The sequence below is a fragment of the Branchiostoma lanceolatum genome, chromosome 3 (assembly GCF_035083965.1).
Source record: "Branchiostoma lanceolatum isolate klBraLanc5 chromosome 3, klBraLanc5.hap2, whole genome shotgun sequence".
NCBI classification, from domain to species: Eukaryota; Metazoa; Chordata; class Leptocardii; order Amphioxiformes; family Branchiostomatidae; genus Branchiostoma; species Branchiostoma lanceolatum.
This window is the reverse complement of record NC_089724.1, coordinates 9,067,912-9,087,759: the sequence shown is the minus strand read 5'-3', so window position 1 is coordinate 9,087,759 and position 19,848 is coordinate 9,067,912. Positions and strand designations below refer to the sequence as shown.

Here is a 19,848-nt window from a genome sequence, read left to right as displayed (position 1 = left end):
CGATTATAATGACGGTATGTCATCGTTTAATCAGAATGGATAGCACTGGAAAATCCTCAGAATTGACGACATGCTCTGTAAGTTACATGCCCTGTAACTACGTTTCACCAGAGGCGCACATAACAAGCAGAGGACTGGTAACGATTTATATATATATATATATACTAGCCACCAGGCCTTCCTACGGGCTCATCGATCGTAGAATTCGGCAGAAAAAGGAATAATTAGCCAGTAGAGTCAGTCCACGGTGAAAGTCACATATCGCCTGCAAATGAAACATTGGCTAATATTGAGCCTGTGCTATTCTTCAAGCAGAGCTTTCGATCGGGGGCCGGGATTTTTAACGCTCAGCCCCCCCTTCCGCAGCGTCACCCGACCATTACTAGCCCCTGATCGAAACCTCTGCTTGGAGACTGCGCGCGTTTGCAAGATATACATGATTCCGTCTATCGGCCTGGCGCCCCTTAGCGGTTTACATCGATGGATGCATTTACAACAGGTGCCCGTGCAACATGCAAATGAGCAGCCCTCTGACCAATCACTGCCCGTCATTCCTGCAACTTGATCTTTCAGACGACATTTTCATTTCTGTCAAGAGTTGGAAGGTCGTCTGAAAAAGAAAACTATAACGTTATTGCTGCCATGATTTGAGCATTTCTCGAGCTTTGCAGAGTCACTGGACAGTTAGTTTTGCGTCAAAAGAAACTGGGAACAGAGAGGGAATAGGTAAGCTGAGTACGAGATAAAGCTTTTAAAGCTACATTCTTGAAATTATGTTTATCAAATCGTACCGTCTTGTAATGATAGAATTTGTGACTGCCGATTTTAATCGTTAATGGAGCAGGCAGAGTTTTTTTTAATGTTTGCGCTGACTTTCCCCCAGAGTTTCAAGATCTGAGAGTTTGTAATATTTATCACTGGATGTCAAGCATGCCTGCAATCGGGTTGTCGCCGAGACAGCAGAAGCAGCGGCGGCGGATGTCGGACGCCAAGCACCGCGCCAGTGTGGCCGCCAGCTACAAGCAACTACAGAAGGTTCTCCCCAGCACATACGACTATCACGGAGTCAAAGAAATATCTAGGGTAAGTTCTACAATATCTATATAACTTCTGTTTCATAAGATGTAATCAAGGACAAGGTTTTCTGAGGGGCAAAAATTACTGTCAGACAGGTCACAGTTGAAGATTGTAGCCACATGACCCTGTAATGTTAGCATCTTAAGATCCTCGGTCAATCTGAATTTTATGCTTGTCAGAGGATCTGCTCCCCAGGGTAAGGGGGTGCATGGTCAGGGCATGGGGCACAGCGCCCCTGTAAGTCCTCTGTTTAAATTAAGCCCAGAGATATAAGATGTGAATCCCATCGTGCATTAAAACATCATATCACAACCTCTTAGGTATTGTGAGTGATATTTGAAGATTCATTATGTTCTACCTTTCAGCAAACCAAGATAGTACGGGCTGCTGTGAGTCACATCAACAAACTGGAGGAAACACTGGACAAAATCTTGAAGCTCAGAGGTGAGGGAAATACTAACAGTTACATGCAGCAGAAATGTTTTTCTTTTGTTCATTCAAAGCTATGAAGGATTATTGTAAGGGTGTATATGAGAAAGGATATGGGAGATTCTTTATACACAACCAGGTATTGATCTCATCTGCTAACGTTTCGATGTCTATCAGACACCTTCTGATAGACATCGAAACGTTAGCAGGTGAGATCAATACCTAGTTGTGTATAAAGAATCTCCCATATCCTATTTTCTACCAACCTGATGAAATTATTTTCGGTGTATATGAGAAAAAATTGAATTATCAATTTTTTTCCAGCTCAGCAGTTCTTGATTTTCAAATTTTTAAAATTCTGTCACTGAAATGGTATTTTGCATATGGCTTAAACATAAGTACAGAATTCACACGCCTATATTATATATACTGTGTTAGTTCTTATCTAACTGGGATGTTTTCTCTTTTTTAGCATACAAATTTGGAGACAGAGCTGGATACAGTAAGACCCTGTACATGATCAGGAGACAGTTCAGAGAACAGTTCCTCTACAATGAAGCCATTCAAGCACAAAGGTAACAATCATTTTGGACAGTCACTGAGTGATAAAATTATTACAATATTTTGTATGTATTCTAAGAATTTGAAATGACTTTCGCATGGTTTCATTTTGATGGGAATACACAACGCTTTTCGTATGGTGCTCAACTGACGCACCTGTTAGATACTAGTTGACAAGCACGGCTTGAAATTCATTTTTGGGAACAGGTGCACAGGTGCACCGAACCGAAAAATTTAGGTGCACAGAAAGAATAATGGGTGCCCAATATAATGTCATTAGAATGTTGGCAAAATGTAATAACAAACTGCCTCTCTGAAGAACTTCAATCTAATTCTATAGCTAACTTCAAAATTTGAAAGTCACATGCACCCAGTATTTCGAGCCCTGACAAGGTTTAATTCATTATTCCCAGTTAATTTCAAAGTGCTACTAAAAGTAGTAAAACAACATAATCTATACTGTTTATTGTCAGTAGGGAAAAGAAGACAAAAAAGAGAGTGTACCAGAGGAAGAAGAAACTGGTCAGTGTTGCTGAACTGCCAACTTGCCCATCAGTGGAGGAAAGTCCCTCCCCACAAATAGTTCCTTCCAAAGTACACCCCATGACAAGCACCTCAACAGGAACAGTCCATTTGGTGGATGTGGGGGTTAATGTGCCTTCTCAGCTCAGGTTGGTTGCTTTTCTTTTTGTAGATAACTTGTAAAGAGACTATGATATGAATAGGCAGAAAGGACCGTAGATAACATACAATGTAATGCTTAAATATACTAACTACATGCATTTCACATTGGATATTTTTTGCATTTTGAAGTAGACTAAATCTTGAAGTTGCTCATGATTTCTTACTGCAGTTCTTCAATGCCAAACCAAGTCAAGTACAACACTGAAGTCAGACCCCACAGCTCTGGGAAGGAGGGACCAAAGACCCCATATCACGGAGAAAATTTTTCCACAGAACCCACTTTTGCTAGCACATCACAGGAAACCACTATGTCAGCCAATAGCAAAACTACCAGCACAATAGGAGGCACATGTACAACTGAATACAACCACCCTAAAGTGGATGAGATGAAGCCCAGTGGAACACCAGAAGTTGAAGATGCCACTGGTCTTGAGACAGACCCAAGGAATCTCCTCTTTGTCACTTCTACACCCAAGATGCTCGTGAGGCCTGCAGCGTTCTCAAGTCCTGATCCTGTCAGGTCGTACAGGGAATTTGAAGGGTATGTAGTAAGCATCCATTCTTGAAGCTTTAACCAATGCTTGTATTCTATTTGGAAAGTCTTCATATGACTTAGTGTTTTTGCGAAACACAAGGCAAAAATCTGAGTGTACCATTGATCAGCAGCAGCATTCACAATCACTTTGTTTATTGGTGCTGACCTTGGTGCTGAACTTCTATCCACTGACCTCAAATATGTAGTTCAATAAAAGAATCTGTATGAAAAATTGTGAAAGTTACAGGTAGAATTTGACAAACAGCTTGAGTTCCTTTCATAGTTCATAACATGATACTGTAAATGCAGAAATGTTTGCGGGGATTTAATTTCGAGGTACCGGTAGGGAGAAAATGGAGTATTCGCAGTGGTTTTGAGTTCGCGTTTGAAACAATAGTAGCGCGCTACAGTCACACAATGGAACGGCTTTTCGCAGTGGTTTTAAGTTTGCGGTGAAGAGTTTGCCAAAAAAAAAAAAAATGCATTTACAGTATATACCAGTAAGTGCACAACAGTAGTTGTTCTGTTTTTGATAGGCTACAAACTCCTCTTTGTCACAGATACCTGCTTTTCTATGAGCACATGGTGAACCAGCTGCAGGAACAGCTGCAGCTGCCCACACAGCACCTACACAGCATGCAGATGTCCACCACTATACAGGTGGGTTGGGATCGATACCAAGTTAATGTGTTACAGGAGAGGAGTTCTAATGTATGGTACTTGTACACAATGTATGGCAAATCTCTTCTGAACATTGATGCAAACCTTTCATGTTTCAGTTGTACCCATATGTTCCGACGTGTATGTCTACTTTTCTCTCTGTAAGTTGTTTTTTTTATTTTCCATGTATGTATATGTGAAACTGGGCCCTATCGAAAACCAGTGTATTGGCACTGAATAGGCTACCCAGGTGTTTCAAAATAAACAAACAAACAAACAAACTGTGTTGCTGGTATGGATATATATAGGTTTATAACAATTCTACAAGCTAACTTTTAATTTTTTGATGAAATTTGTAAAATTTCATTTATTGAGCATGATGTTTTTTCTACTATACAAATAGAAAAATTGATTTGGGAAAAAGCCTTATCAATTTCCCTAAGGCCATGTCATGATTATATGGATGATTTCCATCTGGGGAGCCCAAAACTGATCCAAGCATGGGAATAAAAAAAAGTTTGGCAAAAAAAGTTGCCTTCATTATGAAATCTATGTGGTCAGGAAGGATAAACAGCACAAAGTATGGTATACCAAAATATGGGTTCTTCATTTTTGTTCTTTCAAAACTTCTTTTACTTTGGGATTCTACAACATCAGTATCCGTTTTCCGAAATATATTTTTGCAATATGCAGCATGTATTTTCTCATTTTGAAGCTGCTTTTTATGATTTACAGTATGGTTGAAATACTTTTTTCTTCTTGGGAAACAGACAAAAATTGATGCGTGCACGGATCATGTCATCCATATAATCAAATCAATATGGCCTAATTTCATTTATGGTCCATCCTTTAGGAGATCTGGAAGGAATTGCCTGTTGGATGTCATAGAGCTATCACTTCCACCGCAACTTCTGAGGTCCCGAAGGCAGCCAAGCTCTCCCGGATGAAGGCAGTGGTATCTGTCAGTATGGACAGGGCATCCCTACAGAGGATGAAATCCAAGGAGCACGCCTGTGGAGAGAGGTTGTCTACTTCCAGTGTAAAGGCATGTTCAAAAGAGACAGCATGTGAGTGTTAGGAGTACTAATTTAAGTTTGTATAATGCATAAAATACTTGACTCTCATTTGGTAGAAAAGTTTCACAGTACATGTCAGTCTGCCATTATGTATAGGGTACCTAGAATGAGGAAACGCACAGCATCAGATGTTATAAAATATAGCTTGACTGTCCCTGCATTGATTTGAAAAATCTGAACTTGCAACTGACTTTGTTCGTTTTTCTTACTCCAATGTGAGCTATTTCTTCCCCGAATTCCACATTTTCCATATAACCTCCATCTATCTGCAGGGTGACATAAATCTGCCACTTAAAAAAACAGAGGGTTTGAGAGATCTCTAGTGCAGCACCCCCCAGGTATGCACAGTTTAGATATATAAGAGTGCATTATGCTGGGGGACATTGGGTTGGAGATCTGTTTGAACATATCTTTTCAGGGTGGTAGAATTGTGTACCCAGGTGGAATTTTGTCAGTAGATGTTACCACAAGTCTTACTCAGATTTGTCGAATACACTGTTTCTGTAAATGTTGTGATTGACAGGTATAAAGCTGGCCAGCCCCCTGCCCTGTGAGGCTGACTTCCACAAGTTCCTGGAGCAGCAGGGGATAGAGCTGGCCCAGATGGTACAGGACACCTCCCCTGTACATGTGGAGGGGGACTACCTGGACTGGAGTGATGACGATGAGGAGGATGAGAATGAATGTGTTGTGTTTCTGGACGATAAGATGGGATTTGGGAACCCAAAGGATCCCCAGACATGTTCGATGCACTGTGATGCAGAGGTGCCAACTTTTCACAAACCAGGTCAGATACTTTGACTTGTTTATCTCTTCTATGTAGAGACACTATAATTGATTGTCCTTTGAGTCCAGTTACTAACTTATTTTCAGAGTAGATCTAGATCTTAAAGATGATTCATAAAGAATCAAGAGCAAAGTTGTTTTGCCTATTTCAAGACAGAAATTGGTGAGTTACAGCTTAAAGGTGTTATGGAAACAGACAAGCACAATAAGTCCAAATTACTGTACAATTCTATTGGATTAAACATTTTAAGCTAGATAGGTAATGGCTAGTTGCTTTTGATTAAATTAAGAAAAAATTGCTTGGAAATGGCCATGTTGTTTCCTCTGTTATTTTAGATATACAGGAGAAGAAGGAATATTCCACTCAAGTTGTGCCCAGTGCAGATACTGGCATCAAACGAGAACCACTAGACATTGATGACGAAACTCTAGCAACCAATCCAAACGGTCTGGTAGGAAGTAAAGCCACATCGGCAAGACTTCCGGATGGCAGAAATGTCAAAAGAGAACCCATGTGGAATGGAAGCAGTGATGGGGAAGGTATAACAAGTATTTATGACAAAGAAAAAGGTCAACGCATGTTTTTCTTGATTTGTTTTGTAGGTCAGTAGTGTAAGTGGTATATACCAATTCCTGTTGTCTAATCTCTTCAAAAGGGATTTGAGAATGTTCGTACAAGAAAATGAAGGACACTATAGATGACGATCCATATATTTCTGACAATCATCGCTTACTATCATAAGTTCCATTGGTGTCAATGGATATCCATCAGCCATCTGATATTTGAATCCTTAGGGAGGATGAAGTACACAATTTTGACTTACTATTGCCTTCTGAACAACATCTTTTTCACTTTTAATTCCTAGAGGGCTTACCAAATTGTCCAGTTACACCAGTGTTTGGTGCAGTGTCCCCTGCAACAGGGTTTAGGTCTCCAGTGTTGAAGAACAAATATCTTGCCAAGCTACCAGGTATGTTTTGTGCATCATCGTGGATATTTCTTCAAGTGAAGTGCAAGCTCAAAATCTTCCATTAAGAAAGAAACAGGGAAATTGAATTATCTTATAATGATAGACAGCTGTGGCAACATAAACAACATTAAATCTTCCTGTAAAACAAATCTAATTTTGCAAGGACGTGCTTGTAACTTTCACATTTTTAGCAAAAGATTGATATAGACAGTGTCTGTCCTTGGTGCTGAACTAGACTTCTAGAACACCATGTTTTAACAATAAGGGCTTTTTCATTCAGTTATTTTTTGGCACAATGTGCTTAATTCTGACTGAAAATATCGTCTTTTTGTAATATATTGTACATGAATGGTTTGCGATTGCTTTCCACACCAGTTGATGGTACTCACATTTGGACTGTAGATGTGGAGGAACGCTCTTTGGATCTGGACAAAATCTTCACGAAAGGAGGGAGAAGCAAAACTGCTATGGTAGAGTACAACATCTGCAGTCTTTTTCTGGTATCAAGTTAATATTTGTTCCCTGGATACAAAACCAGTGCATGTTTTTTTTCAATATCTGGCAAAATGTTGACAAACTTCTGTTTTTTCAGCAAAGATTTGTTGACAAGCAGAAAAAAATTTAAGTGCTACACGGTACATCTTTTTGTATGACACTTCAGTCAAGATTACCCTCTCTAATGCTGTGATGATCTATTTTCTTTCTTATTCATACAGCAGTAATGTTGTTTCCTTGCCTCCTTTTGGGGAGATGGCAGTTGTTTATTACATCACAAAACCCATATTACAGAAAAATTGAGATCATTCGTCTTCCACTGCCACGGGCAAGAACTTGCAATATTAAAGTTTCATTTATTTGTTGTTGTTTGTTCTTCCTAGCTGCCCCAACAGCAGGACTTTTTGTGTAGCCCCACCTACCAGTCCCTTCTGAGCTCAGGTTTCCTGCCACGCCCTCCCACCACTCCTGACTCCTCCCACCAGGTTGTACCAGACCTAGGTTCACCCGCTGACATGCTCACAGACACAGACGGTTACGGGGAGTTCTGGTCCCCCGAGGAGGTCAGTGTAGTCTAGGACAGTAGTTGTCTGATGACATCATTTAGCACAGTTGTATGTTTACTGTTGATTTACTACAAGACATGCTAGTCTTTTTTTTGAAAAGTGAAAATGCATGAAAGTTTTCCACAGTCCTGACATTGTGAGGGTTGATGTTGCAGAGCCTGTTCAGCCTGGGGAAGTCCATGGAACCCCTGTCTGAGATGGACCAGTCCAACACCAGCCACAGTCTGGAGTGTGAGGAGGACTCAAGGGACCTGGACGACGATGACCTGTGATTCCACTCACACAACAGCTAGTCTCCTCAACTTTAGAGACCAGTAGTAGCCTGGTATCTAAACCTATTATAGCTCCTGAGTCTCCTCTCCACAAATAGCGAATTTGCAGAGAGGAGACTGGGGAGCTATAATTGGGAGCTAAAATAGGTTTGGATACCAGGATAGACTAGTAGGCTTTCATTAAAGTGTTCCTAATTCTTAAATCATACTAGTCTAATGTTGGTCCTGGTTTGGAATTTGTTGCGATGTGTAGGGGTCCAATCATCAATTAAAATGATCTTCCTAGACTAGTAGGCTTTCATTCAGTAGTGTTCCTAGTTCTTGAATTAAACTAGTCTAATGTTGGTCCTGGTTAGGTTTGGAATTTGTTGCAATGTAAATAGGGGTCCAATCATCAATGAAAATACTCGTCAGGCATGTATGACACTGTTAAGATGCTAGTGTAAAGAGTCTGGGTAAATCAGGGATTAATTAAGGAAGACGTTGCAATTTGTTCAAAAAGTTTCTCAATTGAGATAACTAATCAAAGGTATTTGACTGACTCTAAATGTTTCTGATTGATTGATGGAAAGATTAACTTTATTGTGCTTCATAGATCAGAATGTTGTAGGTTTGATATCACAACTATTTATTGTGGAACTCGTCAACATGTATATCAGACCCTGCAGAAGAAGACAGCTGTAAGCTTTGCCTTGTATACCTCTGTTCCTGTATTTGTCTCTTACAAATGTTGGTGTTGTGATGAAAATAACTGAGATATCTGAACAAGACATATGAATTCTTTGTTCCTCTTTTAAATGTAGTCTATGTTTCTTGTTTGTGACAAGTTTTTTTCTTCTTTTCATTTTACATGGAATAGCTATAAACAAGGTCAACAGCTATGGCTGAGAGCCTCTTTCCATTCCAAGTGGTACATGTATATCCAGTGTGAAATTAATCATGCTTCAGTTGCAATAAAAAAAATGTTTGTATCCCAGCCCTATGGTACTTGATCTGCTATTATCGGTGATCTACATGTATCAAGAGAGCTACAAACTAACTATACAATTGTAAAGATTAACTTACAGTGACACAAATACATCATGTTGATGGGTATGTAATAAATATTTAATAATTACGGCTTTGACAGTGTTGTCTGCTAAAGGGCTTTTCCAGTTCATATTTGTAACACATTGGAAAAATCAACATCAGAGATAGGCACCTTATGGTAATATTACTAATTTCCACAATTTTAACTAGTACGTACTGTAAGTACATACTTGTGCAAGGTGACACATGTATTGTATGATATGCATTTGCTATGGAGCCAGATAAAAACAATACCTTAAAGCCAATCAGTCCTGAATTTACCATCATGATAAGCGACATGTATGTGTAATTAATTGTATTTACATCACTTTCTACAAGTTATAGATTGCCAAAGTTTATAAGGCAAGATATTGTTTGACTACATTTCATGTAACACAGTGAATCTTGCTAGTATACAGCATCAATTCTGTCACCAGGATTGTGGAAGACTAAAAGCAATACATATGTGCAGCTTTGAACCTGCAAGGCACCTGCAACGTAGTTAAAGGAGCCCAAAGCAGTTTTAGAACGTTAAAAAAAACTGGAAATATTCTGGAAATGGTGCTCCGTATGATATCAACATTTACTTGTTCATACTAGCACATTTCTATCATGATTTCATACATTGGTAGTTTATAAAGAGCACAGAAACAGGCCGCACAAAGAGTCCTGTATATATTGGGACCACCAAAAAATCAGTGCCCAGATTTTCAATGAGTTCTTACCACACAACGACATCGAATATTTGCTCCATGAAGGGCGACATGCAATGGAATAGTGTTATTCAAACTTATTATGAATAGAAAGGACTACAAAATTGAATTTGAAAACCCAACTTCAAACGTTCAGAAATTGCTTTGGGCTTCTTTAAAGTTAAGAACCTGCTGGTAGAACTTAATGGTCAAAACATCAATTTTTCTGCTCACTGCTGATCAGGTTTCGAGGTTCTCTTTTTCTGTTTCTTAACAAATGACATGGCAAGCAACAACTTGGTAACACCCACTTGGGATTCTCATTTGGAGATTTTGTGACCACTTTGTGGTCCTAGCTTTCAAGCTTGTTCATAATTTGCTGAGTTAGGGAGTGCTTTACTTTGATTCTCTGTCATATTGCATTGGAGTTTTCCATTTGATATGAAGTTCAAGAAATTTCAGGTACTTCAAGCTGGAATTTAATAGCTTCAAGACTAAGACAGATAGATTGTGGCTAAACAAAGCAATGCTATATACACCATAAACACTTATTTTGCTGTTCAAAAAGTGCAGTTTCCTGCACTGTTTCATTTACCGATACTGAATGAGGCAATCATGGTTTGCATTTAACATACTACAAAAATTTAAATGAACTACTTGGTGCATGAGTCACTCAACAGTACTAACACAAAATACAATGTACACTTCTACCCACTACATGGCTCTGATATGGTTAGTGGAATTCTTTCAATCTTTGCAAGAAAAGACAAAATGTGCCAATGGAAAAAAATATATTAGAGACAATATCTAACCTCCTTGCTAAAACTAAATTTTGGCTGTCAACTTATATCAAAACTTGAACAAAGGAAGACAAGAAAGGTTTGAGAGACATTACAAAAAAACTAATAATTAAAAATAATTTGCTTGATTCTTCATGATACTGACCTAAGATTGCATTTCAATATCTAAGTAATATGTTAGGTTTACGTGACAGCAATGGCCATCTACATTTGGCACTTAAGAAGCTAAGACTTACAGGGTATCGTCTTTACAAAGATCGTAGGTACATTTCATACCTATGACAAGAAATTTACATGACGTAATCGTCAGACACTTAACTTGGCTTTTGCTGTTCATCACAGCTAGAGATGCCATATTTTACAAACATGCCTGACTTAAAATAGTTCACAGAAATCAAGGAATTAGACTTAACTTTCAACTCACTTAAATCCTAAAATGATAGGAAAATGAACAACAAAGGCCATACACTCTAAAATCATTAAGCTGCTTTTACAGGTTAGCAAAATCATTCTACAGCTGACTATTGTATACATGCAGTTGCATATAAAGGCATCTATCACTGATTAATTCTCTGTTGACCCCAGCCTGGTTGCCATCCTATTTAATTCACTGGGTCTCCCATACCCACTTCCTTTGTAAAATATTTTGTCAGGGAGTGAGTATGGGAGCCCAAGTAAACTACTAGAAAATAGGATAGCATCCGGGCTATGTCACTCCTGTAGGAGAATAAACATACATAAAAAAACTTGTTTCAAGGATATGTTCAATGCCCTTGATACAATACAACAATACCTTGTATCAATCTGTTATTCTCACTGATACAATCAATGCAGACTTGTGGCATTCAGAGGATTTTGGTCTCAAGCCAGTTTGCTACTTTGTTTCAACATGGCTGGATGGTGTAATTACCTGAGGTTGAGTTAACCCCCAACTGCTCAGCCTACTGCTGTCCCATAGGGTGATCCAGCCTGCAGGAGTTGCCGAGTGACTCGAGACGCACTATGCTGACAGAACTGGAGGCTGTCTGTTTTCCAGAATATCTGAAATACATGTAACAACATGGTTCGTTGATGAAGGTTAGACATCCAGGTAATAAGATACGCCAAAAACAGTTACTCAAGCAACCAGGTAAAATTTTGAAACGGATGTTTCAGACAGCATCAGCTATCTTTTGTCAGTGACTAAAGGAAAGAACTGGAAAACCCAAACTCTGAATTTGTTGCTTCAGTAATTGTTTTTTGCTCATACATTGTAACATGGTCCATGTTCAATAACCATGCGACTGCGCCCACAGTGAATCGTGATACAGAAACTCATCATACTCTGACAAATGTGTAAGTACAATGTACATGCAGAGCAAAAGAAATGAGATCATGTACCACTACTTATGGAGAGAAATTAAAGGAGTTTAAAGGAGCAGTGAACTCTAGAAGGGGGTGTTGTTTTCCAAAGGAAAACAATTCTAGGAAGTAAAAATGCATACTACTTCTCAGTATACAATAAAGTCTAGTCCCACGGGCGTCAAAAAGCATTCAGTGTTCTATTAAACTCACCAAGTACCCTCTAACCAATGTCAGCCTATGGCTCAATATAATGTGCTTTTCAAAAATTAGGTTACGAAAATCAAATCCTGTAGAGATCATAACTGTTGATTGTCATCCAGCACCAAGGACAGTGGTATAGGTAAAGGTCCCACAGCCTTTATGAGACCGTAGGGGCAATTGGTTGTTACCCATCGTGTTTGGGGCACGATATTTGAAGGCGAAGCCCAACCCTCTTTTCTACCACCCCAACTGAAGTCAGGTACCCAATTTTACAACTGGTTAGAGTCGTGTAGAGTGCCTTTGCCAAGGGCACAACATGCGTGACGTCAGGGGATCCGAACCCTGCCGTTACGCCACATGACCCCATATTAAGAACAATGACAAGATTGTTTATCTAATGCTCACCTGCGACGATTCTCTGCCAGGGTAAGGTAACGTACGTCAGGTGGGCGTTAAGGACGAAGGCTCCACTGGAGGAGCGCTGTCTTCCCTTCAGCCAGCTGAAGGCCCCGCCTAACCTGGCCGCACCCCGACTGGACCCGTCTTTAGAACCTGGGCAAACAAGAACATGCAGGGGAATCCAATAATGGTCGAAGTCTGTATTGATCACACAGTTAAGTCCAGGGCTGTCTCCAGCTTTAAATTTGTTTGACAGCCCATGTTATTGATTTTGTATGTTAAACCTGTCATTGTAAGCTTACAAAAAAGCATTTTTATCAATTTCATGTCAGCAGTTTAGATTTTGGGGATAGATGGGGTGGATTCTTTCCCCTGTACCAATGAGCAAATTTCCTTCCCAGAACAGAGGGACGGGTCTTGGAGACAGCATGACACAAGAATGGATAGGGAAACAAATTTTCATCAGAACTATAACACATGAAATCATTAAGACTGTATTATGACAAAAAAAGGCTATTTTGGTAATAAAATTCAACAACAAAGTCCAGCTGTACGTACCTTGCCTCCTGTCCCTCCCCTGTATTCTATCGAAGTCTGCCCGCTCGTTTAGGGATGTTGACTTCTTCATGTCGGTAGGCTGGCTGAGGGAGTGACTCATGGCACCATTGGTACTTCTTCCATGCCTCCTGGACTCCTATAGTGAGGCATTTATTACAAAAAGTTTAATGGAATGTCTTTCCTGTAACAATTTTAGTGTTTTTTCTAGATATCTGCAGACCGAACTTTATCATGCGACAATTGTAACAGGTACAGTGTATGGCAACTTGTACATACATGGCAGTTGAGCTATTGCTAATATCTAACAATTTCAAAGAACTAAATCTATTTAACAATGAAATTTGAACATTGAACTCAACGAAAAATTAAAATGGTAACACTGCCATACTGTAATTCACTTAATCTTCACGATAGCAAAATTTCACGGTGTATAAGAAAAATTTTCCCTGGACTTTAATTTCACGGTGGCAGAAAGTGATTTCAAAAATGGACGTGTGAAGCAATCATAAGTAAAAGCAACAGGTTTTCACGGGGATGAAAAGTTCACAGTACAGAGGTGACCATGAAAACAGTGAACACAAAGTTACAGCGAAAGATTTTTTTAAAACTCAACCTAAAATTACTAATGGTAACACTGCTGCATGAAATGTTCCCCTACCCTGCTGAATCTCAGGTCGTCCTCACTCCTGCTGGTGGGCATGCCGTCCGTCAGCCTGCTGACCGCCATCTCCGCGTAACCCTTCCCCTGCGGACCCTTCATGCGCACAAACTCCACCCTCTCCTTCCCGTGGTATAGTCCCAGGGACATCCGCTGGGCCATCTTACTGGTCACACTGGCCTGGGGTGGGGGAAAGTGGAATACAGTTTGATTTTGTATCAGTTTATATTTGGATTTGCATGTTATAATCATTGCACTTGGCCCGGGTTTGATTCCTGTCATGTCACCCATCTTGTGCCCTTGGGAAAGGCACTTTACATGACTTTCCTCACTCCACCCAGGAGTGACTGGGGACCTGACTTTGGTTGGGGAAAGTCGTATTGAGGTCACCTGGTGGCGCCGAATGGCTGCCGCTCAGACCCTTGCGAAGGTTTCACAAAATGCAAGTGTGGAGCAAATATGTATCTGTTGCCCATGTGTATTATGCAATTATAACCTCTGCACCAATTCAGTATAGAAAGGCTGCCATTGCATGGGTCATTTCTGACCAATGAAAACCATTATTATTATTGCATGGATGTGATGAGTTCACTGCCTTTCTTGTATTTTTGGCAACTGCCAAGAAGTGGAGCATTTCCTTCTTTTTTACATTGTTCTTAAATACATGGCTGCTTAGATTGTGTAAGGTCTCATTTATAACAACTAAATCATGCAATGAACAAGTAGTTTTCTATCATGTTATTTACAAATACCCAAAAACAATGATAAAACACTGACCCGCCCGTCGTAGACTTTCTTAAGAGCCTCATATCTGATGGATCCCAGGAAGATGACACTCTTGAAGGAGTCTTGTCTGTACCGAGCCAGGAGCTCCACACACACCATCTCTCCTTCCTGCACGGAGATGTCTCCAAACACCTGAGACAACAATGGTTAGTTCTTCTGAACAATGTTACTCATGTGTTTATATGCAGGGATCGAAATTCATTTTTGTGAATAGTTGCACCGGTGCACCTAACCTTTTAGTAAACATTTAGGTGCACAGAAATAATTTTGGGTGCACCACATAGAAGAAAGTAGAAAGTCAGTTAAATGCAATTGCAAACCCTACTGCCTCTCTTAAGAACTTCAATCTTCTATACATTGTAGCTTAATTCTAATTTTTTTGTTACAAAAGTTACTTAAATTTCAAGAATATTCTGCATACTGGTGTACAATTATACCTTTATCCTAAAGCCTAGATTAATTTTTCTAGGTGCACTGTCCAAAATAAGGTATTTCGAGCCCTGATATGTTTCTACTATAAAATTGTGAGTGACTGTAGTGACCTTTGAACCCGGGAGCTACCAAATGGATGCTACATGAGGCTCACTTACACTTGCAGTCATACTCCGTCTGACTGACAACCGAGGGATTGCAGAAAACAGATGCAATGGTCTGTCTTTAAACCTGGAATAACAGTTACTCCCGAAGAAAAAATGGTTGGTCCCTTACATGCATTTTTTGTTTCCTGTATTAAAAACTCTATAGAATGCCTAGTCCCTTTGGAAATTAGCTGCTTCTTCCAAGGATGTTATATAATGTCCTTGCTTCATCTACCTCCTTTTTCCCCATGTCTCCCCAAGAATGATCAGCTGCTAAATGCAACATACAATGTACCGTTGTAACTGTAATATCTCTACTCCATTCTAGCTCTGGGACAAAGACAGCACTGAGGCGGAATTGTAATATCTCCACTCAGAGTCTCAGAACTTAGAATCAATAATAGTTACTCCCTCATATCTCATCATCTCCCATGCACCAAACTTTGACAGTACTACTTACCTCATCAAAGTTATCGATCATGAAGAAGATGTTAGGGTAGGAGACGGCTGACTCTGTATCCTTCCTGTCCATCCTGTGTTTGTTGGGAGAAGCATAGACTCTCTGGAGAAGAAAGAACAAGACAGAATTTAAAAAAAACACAAAAAAACTAATTCCTAACATTAATCATTATCACTCACTCCGTCGAGCCCGCTTGGAATCTTCCCATGACTAGTCACCATAACTCTCTGTCGTCCATTGCTGCAGGCAGTTGGTGTAGGTCCATACCGCTGTCAGCTTCAAGTTGTTTAATGTAATACAATGTCTTGTACAGTCTGCCAAGACTTCTGTTTTCATGATTCGGGTTACACGGTTACTGTAAAAGTTTGTGTATTTTTTCTCCAACATCGTACCATACAGCATACTGAAATTATACAATATTTTATGCACGTACACATGTCACATATCTCTCTCTTCCTAGCCATGACAATAAGGTAAAATTTTCAGTAGGTTTCCAAACTGGAACAATCTCTGATAAAAAGCTGTGTACTTACAGAGGAGTATCTTCTGTGCACTGTGAGTTCCTTCCCTTCCTTGGTACATACTGCACATGTCAGCTGATATTCAAACTGTGGTGATCAGAAAAGGTAATTGTATATTACAAGCCAGAAATGATCCATTTTTCGACCCCGTTCATATCAGGATTCGTGAATCGGGAGAGGCACCGGAATTGATCCCGATTTGCGAATCCAGGTCATGAACAGGGTCTTATGATTAGACATACATAGCATAATTTCCAGATTCAAATCCTGTCATGTCACCGATATTCTGCCCTTAGGAAAGGCACTATACACGACCTTTCTCACTTCACTCAGGTGGAAATGAATACCTAGCCTTGATGAGGGACATCCCTGGGATAGGACGTTAGATGGAGGTCCTGTGTTTGAGGAGAGCTATACCTCGAGCATGTTAAAGAACCCGCCATGCTTATCTAAAAGTCTTAGAGTACTAGTAGGGGTTCTTCCTGGCATGGTGTGAGTGGATCAAATCTTACTAACTTACAGTCATGTGTACGTCCTACGTAAAGTGCTTTGAGTCCTAAGTTAAGCACGTAACGACAAATAATAATAAGAAGTCTACCCTTATGTATTGTACCATCTTACCTGCTGTAATATAAGGTTAAGGTACACTGTCTCCTCCCAGTCTATGCTGGGATCTCCTGGACTGGGCAACCTTTTGGAGTCCCTTCTGTACACATCTACCTCCGTCTGTCAGAGAGAAGGGGTGACACAACATGACTTCATTAGTGCGACTATGAAGTAGCAGTACAAGATGCTTGTATAGTCCTATATCTATAAAAAAAGAAGCCTTGGATCGGATATAATTACAGACCACTTACCACTAGCCTGGTAACCATTCTCAATAGGCTGTTTTACCGGCCCAAGTCCTACTAAGCAATGGCCTTTTTCTGATTCTTTCCAGCAAACCTTACTGCCAGGTTTGTGAGCAAAGCGATTGAGAACAACCCCGTAAAATTCCCCGGATTGTGCTAATGAAGTGGGCAGGCAGGCAAGACTCCCAGCACCTTAGCAGTCTCTAGTCTATCAGACTAACTACACCGGCTTTTGGAATAATATTTGCCAGTGAAGTTTGGCCACCATAGGGTTTCATGTGGGTCTGCATGGTCTTTTTCTTAAAGCTTTGGCACTGCTTGGCAGCCTACTTTTATTTCCTGTAACTCGTAGGGAAAGCCGTCTTATAACCGTAAACTAATTCGTAGGGAGGCGACAAAAGTTTGCAGAATTACCTTCCTTGATTTTAGCGAAATACGTAGGCAGTACTTCTGAATTCAGCATAAAGTATTATTAGGACCTCAGCAGTGCCAGCACCAAAGAGATACCAGGGAGCTCACGATGGTATGGTTCCCAAGCTACTTACCACTGGCGGCTGGTCCCTGGCATGTGAGATCTTCCTGATGAAGAATAACATGTCGTCCCTCAGGTCATCAGACCCACTGTCCACCAGGTACTCTGAGAACACCTTAGTCCAGAAGGTGTTGATGGCCAGCACTACAAAACCTTCTGGTACACAGAAATAAAAGAATTATAGTGGTCCGTCTAGCATCCCCCTTACAGCCTTGACAGCGGAGTTTGCGTTACACAGACTTCATTTCATGCCTTTTATTTGAACATTTTTCCATTATGTGACTGTAGCACTAATTTTGTTTCAAACGCAAACTTAAAACCATCATGAACACTCCATTTTCTCTCTACCGCAAAATTAAATCCTAGCAAACACTTCTGCATTTACAGTATCTCAAAATTCCATCCCAATCTCCACTACTCTCCGAGTCCAACTGAATTCATAGTTGAATGGGCGTCAGAAGGATGACGGCTGAGACACAACGATTTACCTGTTTCGACCTTTTATTCAAAAGTCTTCATCAGAATCTCCGAGTCCAACTGAATTCAAGCAGAGATACGGCTCCAGCTTGTTGTGGCGTTTTCATTGGCCTTTCTATTAATAGTATATTGCAACTGCTGACAGAAAGAAAACCTGACAAAACAGTCTCTAAAGTCTCTCTAAAACAGAAAGCCTGATAAAACTGGCCACAAAGATGTCCAAAACAAGCAAGAGTTGACCCTCTGCTTGGAGAGTAATCTGCACTTCCTCTTCTTTTGTTTTTATTTCGCAGTGCACAATGGACTAGAGAGAAAATAATAATTTATGGAGTTTGGTTCTGAATTTCATTTGCATATGTCACTTACCCTTTGACAAAAAACAACAAAACTAAAACAATACCAATGTTATGTACAACTACAAGCATGGGAGGCACATATTTACTTTTGAGAGTTTACACATACTTCTTCCAAGAAAATGGTCATCAATTATGATCAAATCTTGTATTCTGTACTTTGTTCATTCCAACAGTAGCCAGGCTGTGTCCAGTTAATTAAGCATTGCCTCCCCCGCCCCCCAGCCGCGAGCGGCAAGCGTCTCCCGACCCCCCACCGCCTCAAATTATCCACCGCCTTTTGTCGTTTGTCTGCAAATTATTTCCGCCTCTTCAAATGTTCCCCTTTACACACATTTAAACATCTGACACTTGCTACTGTGCATCACGCCTACAAAAATAAGTTTTGTTGAATTCTTCACACTGTAAGACGTACTAGTTTTCCCCCAAAATGGGGTATGAATATTCTAGTTTTGGGTTTAAAATTGGTGACAACTCGAGAAGGGGGAGGGGCAGTATTCATCAGAATGTCAAAGCCCCGGCTAGCTAATTGAAATTCTTTTGCTCCCGACCAACAATAACATCTGTATGGCTGCTCAGTGAAGCCATGACTCCCCAGCGGGGCTCTGTGCCTCTTCTTTTGTCCACTTTCCCCTCTAACTCCGTTTCCAAGATTTCAATAACAAAGCGACGCCACAACAAAGTGTGAACGCTGGAAGTGGCAAGCGGCCCAGACCAGGGAAAGTAAATTAATCTACAAACCGCCAACTTAGAAAAACGCAGTTTCTAAAAGGAAAATCGCACAGAAATCAAAGCAGTACCTTCCCCAGTGTCTCCCATAAGGACTCGGCTCCTTTCCCGCTTGATGGAAGACAGCATGTTGTGAAGAGAGCTCCTATTTTCGGACGAGCCCGATCGACCTCGCCGAGCGGACGCCATGTTGGATGTTTATAGTGGGGTAAAGGTCGCGGGGTCAAACAAGTTCAAAGACCTGCCGATTGTGATGACGCAATCATATGATGTATATATGATGAGATTTTATCTGATTGATCGTCGGTGTTATTATTCAAAGGATGGCAAGGACTCAGCGTTTTCAGGAATTTTGATGTGTCAACAGCTTATGTTCTGCCCTATATAACACAAAAACTGTCAGTAACGTTTTGATACAATGTAGGTCCAAGGACATTTATTTTGAGGGACCTAGCCTGGTCAGGGTCGGCTTAGGGGTGTTTTACCGGGGCCAGTCTGACATTGACTCGTTTCTGTCAGCCTGTCTCCTTAATTAGCTTGCATACTAGTAGAGAGTTATCGCTGGCATAGAGAGTTATCGCCTCTTCAGGAGCGAGCGTATTGAGCCAAGCCCGTAAACTCACCCCATATTGTGGGCTAATCTATCAGCATTTAATGAAATGTAATGTACAGATTAATCGCTTGAGATTCAGGAAGAATGCATCCTGGATAACCATATGATTTTGAATC

The 19,848-nt window shown here is 40.4% G+C and overlaps 2 protein-coding genes across 6 annotated transcripts; one reads left to right on the top strand and one right to left on the bottom strand.

The window, feature by feature from the left end:
- The first annotated feature begins 205 nt into the window (after positions 1 to 205).
- On the top strand, positions 206 to 9,080 carry LOC136430060 (uncharacterized). 4 transcript variants are annotated; one of them, XM_066420338.1, is made up of 14 exons: positions 206 to 726; positions 884 to 1,083; positions 1,443 to 1,521; positions 1,979 to 2,081; positions 2,541 to 2,738; positions 2,921 to 3,292; positions 3,847 to 3,946; positions 4,800 to 5,013; positions 5,546 to 5,809; positions 6,145 to 6,348; positions 6,675 to 6,779; positions 7,182 to 7,249; positions 7,658 to 7,837; positions 7,996 to 9,080. In XM_066420338.1, the coding sequence occupies exons 2-14, from the start codon at positions 922 to 924 to the stop codon at positions 8,110 to 8,112; spliced, it is 2,166 nt and encodes a 721-aa protein (XP_066276435.1). In that variant the 5' UTR covers positions 206 to 726; positions 884 to 921; the 3' UTR covers positions 8,113 to 9,080. The 4 variants fall into 4 exon arrangements, with proteins under 4 accessions (XP_066276435.1, XP_066276436.1, XP_066276434.1 ...); XM_066420337.1 differs by having other exon boundaries at positions 210 to 726; positions 2,544 to 2,738; positions 7,155 to 7,249; XM_066420336.1 differs by having other exon boundaries at positions 211 to 726; positions 7,155 to 7,249.
- A 2,063-nt stretch (positions 9,081 to 11,143) lies between these two features.
- On the bottom strand, positions 11,144 to 19,339 carry LOC136430059 (uncharacterized protein KIAA0930-like). Of its 2 annotated transcripts, none has more exons than XM_066420335.1 (10): positions 19,191 to 19,339; positions 17,574 to 17,713; positions 16,799 to 16,903; positions 16,190 to 16,264; positions 15,657 to 15,758; positions 14,610 to 14,750; positions 13,833 to 14,012; positions 13,175 to 13,310; positions 12,623 to 12,769; positions 11,144 to 11,713 (listed from the first exon to the last, which is right to left on the bottom strand). In XM_066420335.1, exons 1-10 carry the CDS (start codon positions 19,306 to 19,308, stop codon positions 11,673 to 11,675), a joined length of 1,185 nt encoding a protein of 394 aa, XP_066276432.1. In that variant the 5' UTR covers positions 19,309 to 19,339; the 3' UTR covers positions 11,144 to 11,672. The 2 variants fall into 2 exon arrangements, with proteins under 2 accessions (XP_066276432.1, XP_066276431.1); XM_066420334.1 differs by having other exon boundaries at positions 17,574 to 17,716; positions 19,191 to 19,338.
- Between the last annotated feature and the right edge of the window lie 509 nt (positions 19,340 to 19,848).